At 40.1% G+C, this 20,591-nt stretch overlaps 1 protein-coding gene across 1 annotated transcript in view; it reads right to left on the bottom strand.

Annotated features, from left to right (window-relative positions):
- shank3a (SH3 and multiple ankyrin repeat domains 3a) overlaps positions 1-20,591 on the bottom strand; it is a gene marked incomplete at both ends in the record, with an annotated part of 140,380 nt that overhangs the window by 20,952 nt on the left and 98,837 nt on the right. Inside the window, one exon of the mRNA XM_080027789.1 lies at positions 20,236-20,349. Within this exon, the coding sequence (XP_079883915.1) occupies positions 20,236-20,349 (114 nt within the window). The remainder of the gene's footprint in view (positions 1-20,235; positions 20,350-20,591) is intronic.

The following is a 20,591-nucleotide window of genomic DNA, read 5'->3' as shown; positions in this document are numbered from 1 at the left end:
TGCATGGTGTTGATGTAAGACACATGGCATGAAGCCACCAGCCCGGGTTGTAACCTTGATTACATGTCTCCACGCGGTTCTCTGTTTCCTGTCACTTTGTTACTATCTGCTATGTAATAAAGGCAATACAAGCTACAAAGAAACAGGCACACAAAGAGCAAAAAGGGAAAGAGATCAAAGTGAGCAGACTTGAAGTGGCTGGCATCCAGATCCACTTTAGCCTGTCCATCTGACATTTGTGTGAGAGCGACAGGCTGTCGGCAGAGAACAACTTGAAGCTCTGATAACCGCATCTCCACTGACACTCTGTGACAAACCATTAGGGCAAAAAAAAAAATGAAAAAAAATATATATTAAGCAGACCACTCCAAATTTCTCTCTCACCTGCCTTCTCATTTTCTTCATCTTTAATTTAACTCTTTTACTCTCTTCAGTCTCTCAGAGCACTGCTGTTTAAATAGCAATCACTCAACTGGTCAGTGGCCATGCTGATATGCATTTGACTGTATTATTGATCCATTATACTATTTTGTGGGTAGGTGACATATTTCTAGCAATTTTCATGAGTTATTATACACAGACATGCACAACAAGAAAGTTGCCGCAGCTATGTGCTATTGAACATCAAGTTTGGGGCTCAGTACATCAGAAAAAGCATGTGACTCATAATTTTGCAGCAGTGTTTAATAATACAGGGAGAAACTGCTTGGGAAAAAAAGCGATTGAGACCCCAGATTCTCTGGCAGCATCAAGGGACATGTGCTATATTTTCTGTTACTGAAAAAAACTCACATCATCTTGCTCTTACTAACAATAACTGCTCTCTACCAAGACAATACAAGTGAGATGAGGTGAGGTTGGATGCTGCTTTGCCTGGGTTAGCACTGGTTGTCAAAGGGAAGTAGTGAGGAAGGGAGAGGGGATATTTAGGGAGGAAGAACAACGTAGTAGGCCTAGATGGGTCAGTGAGTACACACACACACACACACACACACACTCAGCCTCACACATCATCAAAAAGACATCACTTCAAAAAGGGAGATTCACCAAATACTGGGTCATTTAGGGAGTTTGTCAGCGTGAATGTGCACACTGTAAGTATTTTGTGTGTCTGAGTGGTATGTACAGTATGTGTGTTAGCCTAGTGGCACACCACGTGATAACAGATAGTCTAAGAGTGTGAAATTCGGCTCATTCATCACAGCTGTCATCTATTTTGTAGAGCCCAGGAGCATCTAAAGGTAGGGCCCTGATAGCACAGATAACCTAAACTCCCCCTCCATCTATCTCTCTCACACACACACACACACACACACACACACACACACACACACACACACACACACAAACGTAGGGAATGATATACACTCAAACTCACACACACACACACACACACACACACACACACACACACACACAAATATATGGAATGAGAGCCATGACAAAGGGACGGCCACTGTATGAAGTATGAAAAAAGCTACCGTTCAAGATAATGAACAGTACATTATGTGAGTTTATAATTGGTATGATTTTTATTTTATTTTTTTATGCAAGGAAGCTATGGTTTAGCACATGATAGGAACAGACAAAGACAAAAATCCTCCAATCAGCACCAAAGTTACCACACCTCTAGGCTGTCAGAGGGGTGGACAGGCACACAGAGATTGAAGAAAATATAGACACTCTTAAACTTGCTGTACTTTACTCAGTACATGATTTACTATCCAGCCACTTAAATAAAGCATTTTACCGGATTACCACATATTTCGAGTACCATGTCATAGGTGACAGGAGTTGCTTGGCTTTGGACATTCACAGAAAATTTGCCAAAAAAAAAATTACATAAAAAAGTGCAATGGTATAATATTTAGTAAACACGCAAAGGGAAAATGGAATGCCTGTGAATGCACATTAAGAGGAAGCCTCAGAATGTGGTTCAATAAGAGAGATCTAGACGGAATGGCATTCCCATTAGATTGTAAATGGTGCATCTGGTAATAGAAATACAGATGCAAGAACAAAATCCTTAGACGAGTACATTTAGGCACAATGGATTCAACACATCGAATATCCTTAGTCTCCATCATAGATGGTTATCATAGACGGTTATGACACAGTCAAACTCACTTCTAAACAAAGGCTCATTGAGGACTTTACATTTTCTGTACAGAACACCATGTGCTCAGCTGTCTTTTCTAGGAAGAATTAGCAGTTACCATGGAAGTAAGAAATGTCATATTTCTGACAAAAGCGAACGCATTTAATTTTTTTTTACCTAATCACAGCTGCAGGTTGGTTAAAGCCCCGTTCACACAGGATTAGTATTACCTGGTGACCCCTAGTAATTATTTCGAGAAAAATGGAGGCGGCCTTGCAGTGTTTTGACAGTGGTTGTAATTTATAAATAACATGAGGTCCCAAGGCAATACTAATTCTGTGTGAATAGTGCTTTACACTTACTTATGAAAAACAAAACAAGAAGTTGCAAACATACTGTCGTGTAGTCTGTTAAGTATCTCATCTTTGGACTGACTCATCTTGCACTATTAAAATAAATATATTTTAACTTGCAGGAAAGTCGACAAAGTTCTTGTGACTCACAGCGACTGATGAAACTCTTTCATGAAAGTTTTTATTTTAGTATTTTCTCTCGAATTGTCACACAGAGCACATGAGGGTCAAAAGGAAATAGCTGGATTTTAGAGTTATTTTGAATTGAGTGAGTGAATGAGTAACTGATCAGGGAGCTGCCAGAACTGCACCAATAGTGCTCTATGAATGCACTGATTATGTTAACATCTTCAAACAATGCAAGCATCGATACAGCTCAACATAACAAAACGGGCCTGTACGTATGTGGTAACCAACCTTATAACTTAGTAAAATAGATTCCTGGGAAGTGTAGTTCTAAAACACACTGTAATAACAATGTAGGACATCAGACTTCGCCACAGAAGTTACTTTTTTTAAGACTTATTAAAGCCTTTATTTAATTTAGCTAACCAGGGCAACATATAGTTATTTTCCCACCAAAAACACTCTCAATACAAGGACATATTTTTCTTCTCACCTTCACATCAACTTAAAAAAAAGGTTTGAATTTTCCCTTGTATTACTCCAGAATGTACAGCCCTGATGTTCAGAGATAAAACGCTATGAGTCTGCTCGATCTACAGACTTAATGTGGTATCGATCCAAACACTTTTCAATGTGTTATATAAATGATAACTCATCCATAGAAATGTGACAATGCGCTGGCTTTTCTGTCCTTGCAGCTTGTCATAGCTGTAAACACTGTGTTATGGTCGAGACAAAAGCATATTTAGCACATCAAGCCACATGTCATGCTGTGACATTGCTGCTCTTTTCTGCAGCGCTGTTAAACCTCCCACATATTTGCTGTACACATCCCTGTCTGGGCCCACGGCCCCTCTCTTTTCTCGCTAGATTGTAACACCTTCACTGTCCTTGTATAAAGGACACAGGAGCCACATCGCATACACACAGATGCACAAAAACCAATCTAGGAACACACACACACACACACACACACACACACACACACACACACACACACACACACACACACACACTCAGTCCGAGCCCTGCTGAATGGGAATTAACCTTTGCTGTTTTATCACTCAAGAGCAGACAAACATGCACACGCACACACACAAACACTTATCAAATGAACCTCATTGGCTTTGCACCTCTTCCCTCCCTTCCTTCCTTTTCTTCTTCTCGCTCTGCATCACCTCGGTCATGTTGAGGACATTAACCTCCTAAACCAGGGCGATGGAATACTAAGCAGGGGGCGTAGTAAACTCTGAGGGCTCGGAGGGAATAGTAAAAACACTGTTCAAATTAGTCAGAACTAGAGATCGACCGATTATCGGCCGATTTTCGGCGCCGATATTCAGCATTTTGACGCATATCGGCATCGGACTTTAAAAAAAAATGTATCCGTTTTTTAATTTTTTTTTAAGAGATAAGAGATAGATTGAGATTGAGATTGAGAAAACTTTAATAATTTCCGGGGGGAAATTGTTGACAATTGTTGAGATAAGATAAGAGATCAATTTAAAACTGGGTTATTTTGGCTCTGATGCAGCCGCGCGTCTCTGTCTGCTGCCACTACGCAGCAGTCTCCAGCATTGTAACTGTTTCTCATTGTCTGGTTTGGTTTCGAGGTAAATTAAGGCAGCAGACTCTCCCGAAATTGTAATAAATATCCCAGTTAGGGGTGTGCACGGGTACACGCGCTTCAAGCTACTTGCAAAACAAGCATGAAAGTTTCTTTGTGCACCACCCTCATCAGTCCCAAGTGAGTGTGTCTTCAGTGAAGTCTCTGCAATTTACGAGAGCAAAAGAAGCCGTCTCACTGGAGAACAACTCAACCACAATCTGGTGCTGCTCAATTGGGACTACTAATTGATTTTAGACTCACATTTCTGTGCAAATTTTATTTAACTCTGTTTTACTTCACACTTAACACTTCGGGGAACTATTTCTTTCTTTAAATGTTCAGTTAACTTCATTAGAACACCCTGCACTTTTTGTTTTTGTTTGAATTTAAAAGAAAGATAAGTAAAATATTAATATTTCAGTTCAGTTCAGGAACATTTTAGGGAGCCATTTATTTGTATAAATTGTGTTATGTTGCAAATCTGATAAGCTGTTGTGTTTATTAAACATATTCTTAAAGGCATTTAAATGAAGTTAAGTGTTGGAGTTTGTATTATTCAAAATTTTGACGCCAAATTTTCCCTTTCTCAGCAAATTAATATCGGCTCCAAATATCGGTTATCGGCCCCCTTGACTACCGATAATCGGTATCGGCCCTGAAAAAACCATATCGGTCTATCCCTAGTCAGAACAAACCTGGACTCACATATGTAACAAATTCCCAAGAGTCACCTTGTAGCCTGTGTTTGAGACGCTTGAGGCAAATTAAAAATAAAGACAGAATAATCCTAATCTTTCCGTCCCTTTTGTGCTGTCCTACAATGTGCCTGTCGCTCCACAGATCCAAGAGGGACTTGCTGGGCCATGCAGTTGGAAACAACACAAAAAAGTAAACACAGCAATGCCTTCAATTTTTTTTTCGTATTCTTTTTCCTTTGTTCTCCTGTACTCAACTATTTTCTTCAATAAGACCCTTTAGAAAATCTTTTTATTCCTGAGTAAAATGAGTCACGCTTCCAAAAGGACACTGAAGCAAATGAATGAAGTCAGTACAAAAGAATTACCCTGCATACATTTAATCTTTATCTTCTCTGTACATACTGAGAATTAAAATAAACCTGGCACATAGTTTGGGGCCACAGGAAAAATCCTCAACATCAAAGGTTACACAACTGAAATTGTATAGGCACATACAGTACTTTTGATGAGGCTAAGAAGCTCTGCTTAATCTTTTCATCAAGCCCTTTTGTCTGCATACATGGACATGATGAAGAGTAGAATGTAGGGTAGCTTCATTAATTAACAATGAAGTGGAGGGTGTCAGAACAAAAAGAGAAAGATGAAAAGGAAAATAAATGTTAGAGTGGAAAGACAGGGAGGACAGCTTAACATAAGACTGAAATGGAGTGCACCAGAGGGAGGAAGGGAGGGCAGAAGATGACAACAGACTGACAGTGAAAAATATATTTGTATAGAGAGAATATAAGTCTATATAGCTGCCACATAAACCCACTACCTAATGTGTCTTCCATAATAGGACTATACATGATTCATTTACATTGATAATTTTCTGATCTGCGGTTTAAGTTATAATCCATATTATTTAATGGAGTTAAACTCCAATGAATAGTCTATATTATTTCTGCAATAACTATTTAATGTATTTGCATTCAGTAATAACATCTATATACAGGTGATACTCATATTATTAGAATATCATGGAAAATTAATTGGAATTGAGGCAATAATTCATGCAAAAGGGGCCCAAACCAAGTACTGAGTACATATCGATGATTATACTTTATATAGGGCCGACATTTCTGTATTTAAAATCCCTTTTTTATTGATTTTTATGTAATATTAACATTTTCAGAGATTTTGAATGTAGGGTTTTTATAAGCTGTAAGCCATAATAAATACAATTATAACAAATGGCTTGAAATATCTCACTTTGCATGTAATGAGTCTATATAATATTATAGTTTCACCTTTTAAGTTGAATTACTGAAATAAATCACAGGACAGATGCATGTACTGCACTTAAACTTTCCAAAACAGATGATTTGAGATTCACACCTACTTCAAGCCATTTTTAAATTCTGGACACTATTTCTATCAATAAAATAATGAATAATTTCCGACTGGTGTGTGGAAAAGTACTTGTGCCATGCTAAGCATCACATTAGACTGTGGTTGCAATTTTCTTTGACTTGTGAAAGAAAAAAAACGATTTTCATTGTTTGTGTTTTAAACCTATACACCAGTTGCTTATATTTCCTGCCCTGAATTATTACTATTGGGTGTACTCTATTGAACCTTACTGTTTATAACTTCAAAGGAAAAACCACCAGCATGACTAAGGTTGGAGACTGTAATTGCATCTTAAGATCAGCTTTGACCTTATCCTTAAGAGGTTCTGTTGTGGCAACGTCCTTCCTCCTTTGCTGCTGAAGTGTTATTTTTCTCTCAATCCCAAGAGGTTGCAAAACTAAGCAGTTTCATGTGTTTGAACAAACAACTAATGCTGTATTTTGTCCGGTAAGGACAGTCTCATCCTGCTAGTCAGTTTTCTTTCTACATTTTTTAATAGAGAGGGAGTGAGGCACTTGGATCAACTGACACACAATGCGCACACTAAAACAATGACATTGTAAGACAGGCTTTTAACAAAATGGAACAGAAGATGAGATCTAATAATGGGCGCACTAAAAGAGGAGACTTCATCAAAGCTATCAAGTGTGACAGCTGGGCAGGGTTTTGCTTAGGCTCCATAAGTTAAAATGCCAGATCTGCCATTTCATATTCTTTTAAGACCAATAGAAGGTTGCCTGAGTAAAAGGCATTTATTTGATAATCATGACATTACTATATTTGAAGAAGACAAATCAGTAAGAACACTCAATTAAAAACATTAAATGTTCATGAATAAAACTAAAAATGCTTTCTGTTTGAGGATGAGGTTGGGGCTGAGTCAAAGGATAGCAAGAACAAATGAAATAGTAGACAGATCCTGGACCTTATCTTCTACAGAAACTGGACATTTAGTAGTTAAATTCTCTCCAACTATGCGTTCTATTTTTTGGCACTGAATAAAGCTCTTAGTCAGAGTCACTTTAATTAATAATATGGCAGACCCTCTTCTTCTAAGAATGGAAATGTTTGTTTGATTGCAGACATTATCATTTTGGTCGACTACTTTTTTTCCCTCATACTCATTTATTTTTTACATTTCTCACATTTACAAAGGCAAGCTATTTTTAGGTTCTCCTACAATATACCATTTTAACATTAAATGCAGTAGTTATACTGTCGAGCCATCTGTTCGCCCTTTAAGGTAGTCTGGTGTGTGGACGTCAGAACTGTCCGAGAGTTGTCGGACAGGGAGTGACTTACCCCAGTATAGGTCATGACATGTGGAGTTTGGCAGCTCCGCCTTCCACACCGTTACCACCCCGTCTATCCTGCTGCACATCGCAGGCAGATCTGACACCATGACTGGGCAACAGTCCATTCTATCAACTCTATCTCTCCACCATCCTCGTCTAGAGACCAGTAAAAGCCCTTGTGAAAAACTTCCATTTAGTGCAGGAGGGTATCCCAAATTTCTTCCAACAACATTTCCCTGTTAAAGGACTCCTGGTTTTTCCTCATGTTTCAGAGTGAAGTAGAAGACTTCTTGGCACTGCAAACCGTGTGACATTGTCTGTTTCTGTTCTGTTTCTGTTCCCACTTCCAGCAAACAACCCCAACATGTGTTTCACATTTCTGCTGCTTTTCTCTTTCTCCCTCCGTCGCTCGCTCAGAATTGGTTGGTTTGTTGAAGAGCCTTCAGAGAGCACGTTGTTACCGCCGTGTACGTGTCGAAGGCAGAGCGACCGGCGGCAGGCTATAAATACCTCCACTCCGTCAAAGTGGATGCCTTGAATTATTCATTCAAATTCAGACAACAACAAGCAAAATACTGTAGAAGCTCTTTCAAACACTGTGACAGCTCATCACAACAACACACCTTTGAGTCAAGGTCAAGAGGAGCAGAGAAGTTGTCAGACAGACACAGGTAAAAACAACCCGTGTTCCAGGAAAGAGAAAGGAAGCAGCAGGAGGGAAGGAATGTTTTGGTACAGGAACAACTGCGTCTTTAAAACTGAACCTTCAAGCTTCTGTCCCGAGTGTACTGAATCATCAATGTCACTGGTTGAATCAGTAGATTTATGCATTCAAACTGGCCTCACGGGTGAATTAAAGCGTCATTGTCAGCTCAAACAGTATGATATACAGTATGTAACTCTCTGTTTTAAAGATCACTAAAAGAAAGAGAAAGTGAGCATTGTGGTGGCGCTGTGGTAAATACCAGACTGCTCTCTCTCCCTACATTTGTTGTAACCTCTCTACTGTCCTCTACTGTCCGATAAATAAAGCGAAAAAAATAAACAGCGAAAGCAACAGAAACCTTCACGTTGCAGTTTAGTGGATATTGAGCTATTAAACTTATAGGCGAAAACAATAAAATGTGGTTGTGGCAACACACTAAAACCAATAAAAGTGTATGATCAAGGATATTTTTCAACATTGGCTTGAGAATTGCCTTTCACTCAGGCTCATGAGATATACATGACTTGCAGTTACCAGCACCTGCCATGTTCTTTTCTTTTTCTCTCCAATGTTTATATGTGCCTACTATTTTGCTGACCTTAAGAAACCACGTTGAAACAAAGTTATAGATTGATTTGATTTGCAATGTGCCGCAGAAAATGTTGGTTGCTGAGCATAAAAACTAAATAACTACATACTAATTATGAATCTTTGGACTTAACTAAGAAAATAATTTAAATCAATAAAGAGATTAGCAATTTCCACCTTCCAAATTTACAATAGATTGGGGGACTTAGAGATACAGTAGAGAGGGAGAGTTGAGCATGGAGAATGAGAAAAACAAGGGTGACCTGGTGTAAAGGCATGCTTGTGATTAGTCATAGCCACTCAGATGAAAGTTTTACAGCTGTGCCAGGCCGGATGCTGTGAGTGTGTGTGTGAGTGTGTGTGTGTGTGTGTGTGTGTGTGTGTGTGTGTGTGTGTGTGTGTGTGTGTGTGTGTGTGTGTGTGTGTGTATTTGTGCTGCCACATATTTTAGATGTGACAACCAACAAAGTTGAAGCACAGTATTTACCAAGTAATGGCAGTGAAATACTTTTTGTTAAAAAATCGATTCAACAGTGTTGAACAGCTACTACAGGTGAATATGGTGTGTATGAGCTGCAACTACCCTGCAAAATCCACTGGACTTTCAGTAAAAATGCAGTAAGCGGCTCCTGTGTGTATGTGCTTGTTTTTTTGTGTCTGTGTGCCTGCGTGTGTTTGTTCAGGTGACCTGCTGTCATCCAATGCGGCCCCTGTCAATGATGATATGTCTCTGCTCCACTGTGAGACCTGCTTCGGCTTTGATTCATTGGTCAAATAGCGTCGCCATCTATTATGATTTGATATGGATCTGTCCTCCAGAGAGAGAGATGGCTCAACACACTCGACTGATTTCTGATGAAAAGTACAGATAGTGGCCATCACTCTGCTGCGAACAAACAAACACAACGCCCACACACGCGCACGCACACGCACCTTGAGATGTGTCACTGTAGGACACCTCGTGTGGATTTTTTTTTTACTGGAGTAAAAGGCACGACCCCTCTTGATCTGCCAGTCTATAACACTGACTCAGCAAAACCTTAATACCAAAGACACGTCTCCCAACCCGGTATATGCTCTCTCTCTCTCCTTCCCGCTCTCTCTCTTTCTAATAAGATGGATTAGTTGGCTATGCTAATCTATCTGCTGACTCCACACAGTGCATATACAATAAACCGAACTGTGAGCTTGTATAGAACAAAAAGCGTGTCCATGTTGATGCACGTGCACATACACTGCTTCGTGGTGTCAGAATTTGCATACTCACTCTGCATATCACAAATTGCCGATAGAGTTAATGACTGAGCCCACTATCTACGTGATTTGTTATCTGGGCTTGTGCAGACACATTTATCGCACCAGGAGAGAACTTAGCTGAGAGTAGTTTGTCATTGAAGGGTAAATGTGTTTTTCTGTTAAGTTATTTTTATGAGCTTCCTCAGTCTAACCTTTTGAGAACACTAAAGCTACAGACAGAATAAATCTGAACAATAAGATACGTATAACATGTAGAATTGCTGCAATAATAAATCACTGCTAGAGATGGATAAGGTGACCGTGAGAGGTAAAGAGGTTTGATGAGGTATGGGGACACACTGATGAATCAGGGCAATATTTTTCAAGTTGTTTTTCTAAATGGGTATTCTATCTATTAATTTTCACCACACCACATTGGTATTTAGCTTGGATTACAATAGTACGTAGTTAATCAGACAAATTGCATGTATTTCTTAAGCAGGCACCCTTTGATATGACAGTAATGGAATTGAAAGTATATAAATATGATAATATATAATATAAAAATGACAAAATATTCTTAAAATTATAATTAAAATAATTATGTTAAACCTGGTGGGCATATGTTGCCTAACGGATGCAACCTAGGTTTTCAGTGTTGTCTCACTTAACAGCTTATGTTGAGGTGACAGTGAATAATTCTGTTAAGCCTTAAGCATGTGGTTCAAAGACGGTAGGAAAAAAAAGAGAGGAGAAATAACAGATTTTCTGTCTCCTCCATAGCAAGCAGAGGGAAAAGGTGTGATAAGGAACAAGTTGGTGTTACCAACATGTCTTCAGAGTGACTGGCCTTGTTTATACACTAAAATATTCACATTCATCTTGTTAGTGTGACATTCCAGGCGTGAAGGGTGAAGATTGGAGGCGTCCTTGAAACGCTGATAACATGACAAAATGGAAAAAAACAGAGTGGAGAAAAAGAACGTGGAAAGGATGGTGGAAAGACAAGGGTTGATTGAAAAAAGAGAAAAGGCTGAAGTTGCCGGCTCCCTGGTACATAGCAAACCCCCATAGAAGCTTAGAGTAACACAGAGCTTAAAGGGTGATACAGTGATGCTGTCAAAATATTTTTTTCTGGTCAAAATCATTGAATATCTCCTAATGATCCGCTACCTCTCCGCTCTGTGTTTGAGTTGAACAAAAATCCAGTGTTAACACACAGCCTAGGCTCTGTAAATTGGTATGTAAACAAAAAAAGCCCACCGTAGCTAGCAACATGCCAGTTTACAGAGCCTAGGCTGTGTATGAACACCAGATCTTTTTTCAGCTCAGACACAGTATGGACAGGTAGCAGATCGTGAAGAGATTTTCGACAAAAACCTATTTTCGACAACAAGATTTCTCCTGAATTACTGTAAAATGAAAATAAAGTAAATATTTTACAAAGATTGGTCAATTTTCTTAAACAAGGCCTAGCAGATCTAATGGTTTTACCTGCAAAGCTCATAATGACAAAGTCACCATCATCATCTTTCTGGCCCTCTGAACTCTCATAAGTGGTGTCGTTAAGTGGAATGGAGATGCCAGTCTCTTCTGAGCTACTGAAGACAATCACTTTCTTTTTGGTGACCAGCGTATACAGCCATGCCACTGGCAAAATGCTCACAAATTTACTTCGCAATAGCTGCTCCGTGCTTTTGGAACCAACTGCCACCTGACATGTGATTCCCCCTCCATTTCTGCCTTTAAATCAAGGCTCAAAACCCATCTGTACACCCTGGCTTTTCCTCCCCATTAACTATCTTACCTCTGCACTACCACTATCTGTGTTTATACTGTATGTGGGTGTCTGGGCTTGATGTCTTTTATTTTTATTATTAGGGGGCCAAGCCCGAGAAGGGCCTGGGACCGCGTTTTGCAGAGCAACGCGGTTCCATAGCCCTGCTGGGCAGGGAACCCTAACCCTATTGTTTTTGCTGGGATTATTATTCTCCGCGTAAAACTGGTGCTGCAGCCCAAACCGTAAAGGGTTGGGACATGCCACTTGCAAAAACTGTGTCACCAAAAACATACTCCTCCTTCAGTTTTTGCCCGATTTGGATGAAACCAAAAGCATTATGCTCCACCGACTCCCACGAGCAAAAGTATAAAGAATTTTTTCTACGACCATCGGAAGACCAAACGGTAGCGCTTCAAAGATTTGCCGATTTGCTTCCTTGTAATACCTCATAAATCCAAAACTATACATCGTATCAAGACAACATTTTAGAAATATGGTCGTACTGTCCTAACGAACATCCTCAAAAAAAATTAAAATTTCGCCAAAAGGGGGCACCAAAAACACAAAATGTATACATCTCCTTATCCACTTGAGCATCTGTCTCTGCAATTTTTTTGCCTTTTGGTCTATAACTCCCAAACCGAACATCCCACATTCAAAAACTTTACATCCCTGGATTCTGTGAAGCGAGGGGCCGGCGCCGCGAACGACGACGCCCGTTCCCGAGTCGCGTGGGAGGCTTGGCCCCCGTTCACAACTGCTTGCAGTTCTAGTTATTATTTTACCTTAATTTTTTACCTACTGAATGCACTATCCACATCACTTTGGACAGTACAAACTGTTATAATTGTGCTTTTATAAATAAAATGTACATACTTACTTACTTACTTATAACCCCAGGCCCTTTGGCACATATCACCCCAACCCCAGAATTTTGGATAATTTGTATGATGCAGCAGTTTAGGGCTGACATCATGCTAACTGTATAGACTCAAAGTGTAGCATACTAAAGCACTAAAACATGTGTCAAATGTTTTCAAACTTGTCTATAATTGTTTAGACACAATAATCAAGAAAACGTGATCATGGACATTTTACTTTGAAAGGCAAAAAACTGTTTTTTGAGCTTAAATGTGCTTATATTTTATTCCATGTGTCTCCTTTCTTTACAGGATGAGTCAAATGGATGGCTCTTCTTAAATATGTGGTCTCATTTCCAATTTCTTCTATGTTTTTCTAGGAACAAGGGGTGGCACTACTTCCTCACTGGCACAACCCCCCCCCCACTCTCCCCTATATAATTCTTCCTTTTACTTTTTTCTTTCCAGCCTCCACATGTAGCTCCCCGTCCCAGTGGACAACATCTTCTCCTCAGTCTTTTATCCTGCTCTTTGTTCTGATGCTCCAGGAGCATTAATCTTCCAGACTAACATGACTCATTACTTATAGAGTTAATCTCTGTTTGTATATTACATTAAGTCTTTGTATTTATGTCTCAATCATGTAGCATGTTGCTGCATATAGATTTGTCAAATGTTTCTATGGTTTTGTTTATGCTTTAGCCTAGCCTAAAATGTCTGATTGAGAAGCTGCTCTACATGTATTATAACATAATAAACTACCTGTACATTTGAAATATATTTTGAATACTAAACATGGACAAGAATGCTTCCAAATGATGCCGATATTGAGGTAATAATATACACACAACATCAATGCTAACTGCAACTGCACCATCAGGTGACATTATAAAGGATGAAGTAGTGTCAGAACATTTCTACCACTGTTGTTAAGAGAGGTTAGATGGTTTCTGATATCCATCACTGTAGCAGCGCTAACTATTGACCTCACAGCTGAGACATGAGTGGTGGTGGGCTACAAATAGCCTCCGCAAACACTGTTGGGGTTAACAGTTTAGACCAGATGATGTCTTGTGTGATTCCTTGCCAACCCAGTGCATGCCCTCTCTATCCCTGCTTACCACTCTCCTCCACCCAGCCCTTCAACTTGCTTTGCCCATGTCATTCTCAGCTGCCGCAGCATTGCTGATGTTTAAGCATTCTAGGGGAGTGCAGACACACTCCAAAACTTCTTAATGGGAAGGCTAAAAATAGCACTGGCTGGATCTGACTGGGGCTGATTCATGCTGCTGTGAGTCATTCAACTCTGTTGCAGTGTGAGGAGAGCAAGGGAAGAGAGGGAAAAAGCATAGAGAGAAAATAAATAAAAGTTTGCACGCTTGTTAGGATATCAAACCACTGAGAAAATGAGGCCTTACTTATCCCATCACAGAAACATTCGGACATGTGCATTCGGCTTTGGGCATGCGTGTGTAGAAGTCCTTAAGGTCATCTGACCAAAAATGTATATAATGGAAACTGGGACAAAAAAAAAATCTGTTTCATGTACCAACAGATTGCAGTCAACAGATTAACAGTTCTACAGCTGAAAATGAATGTGACCCCCAGCAATATGGTAGCATCATTAGAAAAGGAAGAGCAGTTCATACTCACATCATTATCCCCTCCATTACCACTGGTAAATATCTACTATTAGCCTCACATATAGGCCAGCAGCATGTTTTCTTCTGTGTGTGTGTGTGTTGCAAGAAGTGCAAATGGGGGATGTTTGCAGAATGGGTGATAAAAAAAGATAGATATTCAGTCACATTTTTACAGATTTGACAATAGTTCAGCTTTGTTAAAAAAGGTAGGATGACCCCCCCCCCTCCCAAAAACAGTAGAATGATTCATAATAACACATAAATACCATACAGCTCCCGAGACAAATGTGCCCACAGCCCAAAGCGCTTTACCACGGCATCAACCATTGTACTCTTGACAAATTCAATCAATAGTCTATGCTTTTTCGCCATCATTTTCTCTATCTGTCGCTAATGCCCTCCTCTTATTTTCCTGACTTATACACTTCCCCTTTGTCTTTCCTCCCTTTCTCTCTGTCCCCTTGACTGCCGATTGAAGATGAACTGTTGGCAGATACCGGACAAGAGACTCAGTGATGGCTTAAACTGTGCCTCTTTCACAGGCTTTTTCTCCAACTCTCGCTCTCCCAAATTCGAAAACCACTTTTTCCATCATCACATTTTTTTTTGTCTTTCCCCTGTCTCCATCATTGCTCTTTTAAACCTGGCAGACAGAGGAGAGAAAAGAGATGGAGGCAAAGATAGATAAAGAGGTACAGCACTTTCAGAGTCATGACTCATGGGTGATGTACAGAGACAGACAGAGAGAGAGAGAGAGAGAGAGAGAGAGAGAGAGAGAGAGAGAGAGAGAGAGAGAGAGAGAGAGAGAGAGAGAGAGAGAGAGAGAGAGCAGTAGTAGTGCTCGGGTTACTTAATTGGAGACAAGGCTGTCTTTCCTGCTTCACTAGGCTGAGACATATTGCCCTAACTGTCAGTGACGCTTCAATGGTTTTCTTCAGATAAACAACATTGTGTGTTTTAGTGTGTCCATGTATGTGTATGTGTGTGTGTGTGTGTGTGTGTGTGTGTGTGTGTGTGTGTGTGTGTGTGTATGTATGTGTGTCATCCTGTGTTACTCGGCTGTTGTATCACTGCTGATTAATCTATGTATGAGGTTGAGATTAGCTGTGCAATGCCTCAGTAGGTTCAGAAATTAGCGGGTTATTAAATAATGTATTAAATATATTTTGCTGTGTAATATTCTTTTTTTTCTTTTCTAAAAGTAATAAACCCTTGTCACAGAACAAAATAGTTTGCAGTGCTTGCAGCATTCAATTACTCTTATAGGTCTGAGATTAGAGTTTAAAGCATGGCTATATAAAGAAAATGTATTCCTATTAAAGTTGCTGACTGGGACTACGTTTTGGAACTCAGGAAAATGTATTGTTTTAAGACGTTCCTTTTATGGGGATTCTGTATGGGAAACATGGCTTTTTTGGGCCATTCTGCATCAAGTAACACAGCAGGAGTATGTGGCTACAATGCCAAAACTTCCTTAAAGACCAGTTCTGTTCTGTGATTTTAAGTTTCAGTGAAACAGCAGTTAGACTGCCTTGATTCACAGGCAATGAGATGGATTTAAAAACAGCATGCGTGGGTATAGAATAGTGATAAGTGGAATTCAAATAAAATCTTTTCGATTTTATTGGAGCCTTAAATTGCGTGTGGTTTAGAAAAACAGAGCAATACAGAGCTGTCGAGGGATACGGGGATGTAGGATGTTGGCTTCCACTCATACCTCAGAAGGCAAAAGGACGTCCTTTTCATTAACAATGACAATAGATGTATACCAGCCAAGCATCCCAGTTTAATATCAAAGAGAAATAATAAGACATAGTGTCAGGAGAGGAAGGACTGAGAAATAGAGGGTTGTGAGTTTTCCAGGATTTATGAGTGAGTGGGGCTCCATATCAGGCCCATCTCCCTCCCTCTCTTCTTGTTCTTTTCCTCTCTAGTACTCTGAAAGACACGCTCTGCCATCTCCACTTTGCTGTCCTTTAGAGTATGCTCCACCATCCCTCTCCCTCGCTATCTGCCCCTTTCTTTCCCACCTTCCTCTATCTATTTCCCACAATGCATTTAAATGGGGTATTTAGAGATTCCGGCCTTTCTCATCTCTTCACACCCACTCGGAGTTAACCTCAATCCCTCAACAACCCTTTTTAAAAAGAGAGGATGTCCCAATTGCTCTCGAAAAAGTTCCCAGTAGCATGATAAACATGCAAGGAATACGGAGATATTTATGAAAAACTTGTCCTTGTCCCCAGTTCCAGTATACAGGATGTACTTGCTGAAGCATCTCGCTAAACTTTTTTTCCCGCAATGGCCGATTGTTTTTCATTACGTTGCACTTGTTGTTGCCCCTGACACCACATCAAACCCGATGTGCCATCTGCTAATCAAACAAGGACACATCTAAACAGGGACTGGGTTGCATTCATTTGACTAGATGTCTCATTCAAACCCGTAAAGGTAGCGTGGATGTAGTATAGTCGGAATATGTTTACAATTTGTAAAAAGGAGGATAATCCACGCCAAAAAGTTATTTATAAAAATGCTGACCTTTTAACAGAAGTTTTAATTAGTGACGGCAGGACTAGGGATATTCCTGTTGTAAGGTGGTGAAATGTTCTGCATACTTGCTTGTATATTTTCTGTGTATAACTGCCTAAGAACAGATGATTTCACATTGAGTCATTCCACTGTACAAACTGTTTTGCTGGGAGACTCATTACCGAGATGCTAATGAGTCTCACCGCAAAACACTGGGGATTAATGCCAAATTGATGTGAGTTTTTGCTAACCTGATGCTTTTGTCTCAAAGTAAAACATTAAATAAAGATAAAATAACTCTGGAAAGACAGATCAATCAAAGCCAAAATTAAGTATAATGAGGTATGTTGCTTTTTGAGCAATTTGGAGTATGAGCCATTACTCTTCTTCTATCGTCTGACAAAACAAACAAATCTCCCCCTTGCCCGACCATGTTGTCTAAAGCACTACTGCTTTCATCACCGGTTGATAAGGCAGGTGCTTGGGAAAGGGTTATATCAAAAAGTAATTTACTAAAATAGATAAATCCTGGAATACGATCACAGATTATGAAATCAGACATAACCCACGTAGCTGGATATAAGAATGGTGTGTCAAATTATAAAACGTACATAGGGCAACATGCAATAATATGTTGTGCAATGTACTTGGAGCCGAAAATGGAGTCTGCCGTTTCAGGCAGCTCCAGTCTGCCCGTCGCGGCCAAAAAAGTGCCAAGAACACACCGAGCCGACTACTGACTTTCCGTACGCTCTGAAAGACTGCCCGCCAAGAAGCCCGACGACATCTACGACGACCGACATCACGGCACACACCAAACAGATTCGTGTCCCCGCCCCTTCCAGACTCTCCGACGCCGATTATCGGGCCGGTGTGTCCTGGCCTTTAATTGTGCAGTTGATCCTGGCCCTGGCTCCATGTTTTCAACACAGGCTAAACTGGTCGACCTTTTCAGTGCACCTGCGTTTAATAAGGAGCTTATTAAGTGTCTCTTCAAGCTTGAAAATCTTTGGTGGAAAACACTTGACATTCTACCGACAGCACAGTAGGCAAAGGTAAACTAATGAAGGAGGAAAGGCAGAATTGTTTTAAAGAGAAATTGCAACAAACCTTAGTCTTTCACCAGGTATATATATGCATATATATATACTGTACAGTATGTTAAACAAATATCAAGTGCAGATTGTATTCAATTGTAAATTAAATCTTGAGACGAGTACACAGTCTTTTGTGTCTAACATATGCATTATTGGAATGCTTTTTGCTTTTCATGGGTGCATGTCCCAGGGATGTCTGCGAGTTCTCAGGGTTGTCCAAAACAAGAATTCATCAAGGGTTAGGGTTAGGGGGAGTATAGCCACCTTTTCACAGGTGTAAGGCTTCTGCTTAGGGATTTATGTGATTTTTTAATGAGCGCTGCAGCGATCACAGAGTAGGCCTACATTGTTTTTTTCACAAAGTGAACGACCTGAAGTCCGTCTATCGGACGCCCACCGTCTCTTGCAGACTTGTGATGCCGTTTGACACGTCACTGTACGCACGGCTGAAGTCCATGAGGGCTCAAACCGCAGGTCCGGCGGGTGCAGGTTTGGATTAAGTCTAAATCTGCCTTGTGGACTTGGAAAAAGGCCTGTGTCTTGTGGGTGGGTAGTGTGGACTCTGGGGTGGACTCAGGGGTGGACTCTGGGGTACAAGCCGACAAGCATTTATTTTTGCAAGAAGTCAAAGACGTTTTAGTGGATGTTGAGCTCTGCCAGACTTGTCCCTGGTCACCGATTACTCTAACGTGCAGCCAGGGGGAGGATAGTGTGAGGTTTGGTGACCTCAGATCTTTGCAGATAATGTTGTTCTGTGAACTGGAGCCTGAGCCTGAGAAGGAATGTAAGGCTTTTGATTGTACTGGTCTATCTACATTCCAACCCTTGGCTAAGGACATGAGTTTTGGGTAGTGACTGTAAAAAAGGGATACAGATGATGCAGACATGTTGCTGTTATTTTCTTAACTGCCCAAAGATAAATGTTTTCACATCGAGTCACTAGTTTCCCATTGATACACAAATAGTGCATTTTTCATTTTACTTATATTTTGCCCTTTTAACTGTATTTACAGCGATTAACAATAACATCAGTTGAGACTAACAGGAATGGCAAAATTAATTTGACTGGCAAATGTTTTATTTTTTCTTTAATTTGATGAAAGAAAAAGACATAAGACTAAACTTTGCTTTTCAGAACCACGGACAGCGCTGTGGCCTAACGCCAGGTCAATACATGATTACAGGAAGTAACAGTAACCTGTTGGAGCGTGACAGTGTGAGTGTAGACAGTTAGTAACTGTATATGCCAGGGGTTTTCAAAGTGTGAGAGAGTGAGCCCCCCCTCAGAGAACAAATTTCAGCGGAGCCCCCCCCCCAAAAAAAATAAATGTTCTAAATCCCTGTGTGTTTTGAAAGATCTTTTAATTATTTTACAAATTTAAACAATTTTTGAAACATTCTAAAACATTTTTTGCGTTTTTAAACACGTTTTTTAATACATTTTAACATCTTCATCTAAATATGTTTTTGTTTTGCTTTTTTTAAATACATTTGAACAAATTAATCCAGTGTTTTAATCCTGCTTCCTTTAAGCATGGATAGTAGTGACTGAGTGTGCAGCGGAGTGAGAAAGATAGGCAGACAGACTTGCCCAAATTATTGACTAGTTAAATGTCATTCACACACCCAGTGTTTCTTTCGCTAGTGCCTCCAATGTCCTCCTGGAGGAAAATAGTAGCCAGTGGAGAACCAGACCCTACTAGGGGGATCCGGGGGTATGCCCCCCACAGGAGATTTTTTTCACCTTTTTAAAGTGAAATGCATGAATCTGGTGCACTTTGAGAGGAAAATTAAGAGGCTAAATATGAGGAATTTTGTGTGAACTAATAATTTGGAGACACTGGGTCGGATGAATTAGAAGCTATTGAAGAAAGACACATGGATTTTCCATAAAAATATTAATTTAAAATAAAAAAATGTATGCAGGGTCCTCTGGGTTGGGCTTGGTGCTCTTTTTCTTTAACGAGACCTATTTCTCTGTAATATAATGAATGCATTTAAATGCAGTGAGAGGAATGAAGCAGAAGAACTCTTGTCCAGCTATGCCGTGATCTTAATATAAAAAACACAAACTAAAAAATATATATATATATAGCCTATATATATTTTTATTTTTTCACATATTCATCCGCCCCCCCCCCCCCCACCCCCCTGCCTTAAACCCCCACAGTTTGAAAACCACTGGTATATGCCATGACTGTGTGTGCATGTACACTTCTTACCTAGCCGTGGGTCATACTGCCTCATCTGAACTTCTTCCACATTGTCTGCCGGGAACCAGCCTGTCCTCCCTTTGACCGTGCCTTCCCAGAAACCTCCTTCCCCTATACTCAGCACTGCCAGGGAGAGAAAGAACAGAAGAATCAGTCAAACATTGTCACAAACAAACCTAGTTGTCATCATTTCTGAGATTGTGGAGAGCCTGCAGAGCCTTGGAAAAGGGACAAAAAAGGGACAAAAGGCCACATGGCAGACAGTATTTAGGATTTTTGTTCTGGTTTCATAAATTATAATGGAGTATTCATAGAGGGAGAGGGTAGGAGGTGCAAGGGAGAGGGAGAGAGGAAGGTTTTTGTCT

Source organism: Ammodytes marinus (assembly GCF_949987685.1).
Source record: "Ammodytes marinus genome assembly, chromosome: 5".
NCBI classification, from domain to species: domain Eukaryota; kingdom Metazoa; phylum Chordata; class Actinopteri; order Uranoscopiformes; family Ammodytidae; genus Ammodytes; species Ammodytes marinus.
The sequence above is the reverse complement of the archived record's forward strand: the minus strand, read 5'-3'. Positions and strand labels throughout refer to the sequence as shown.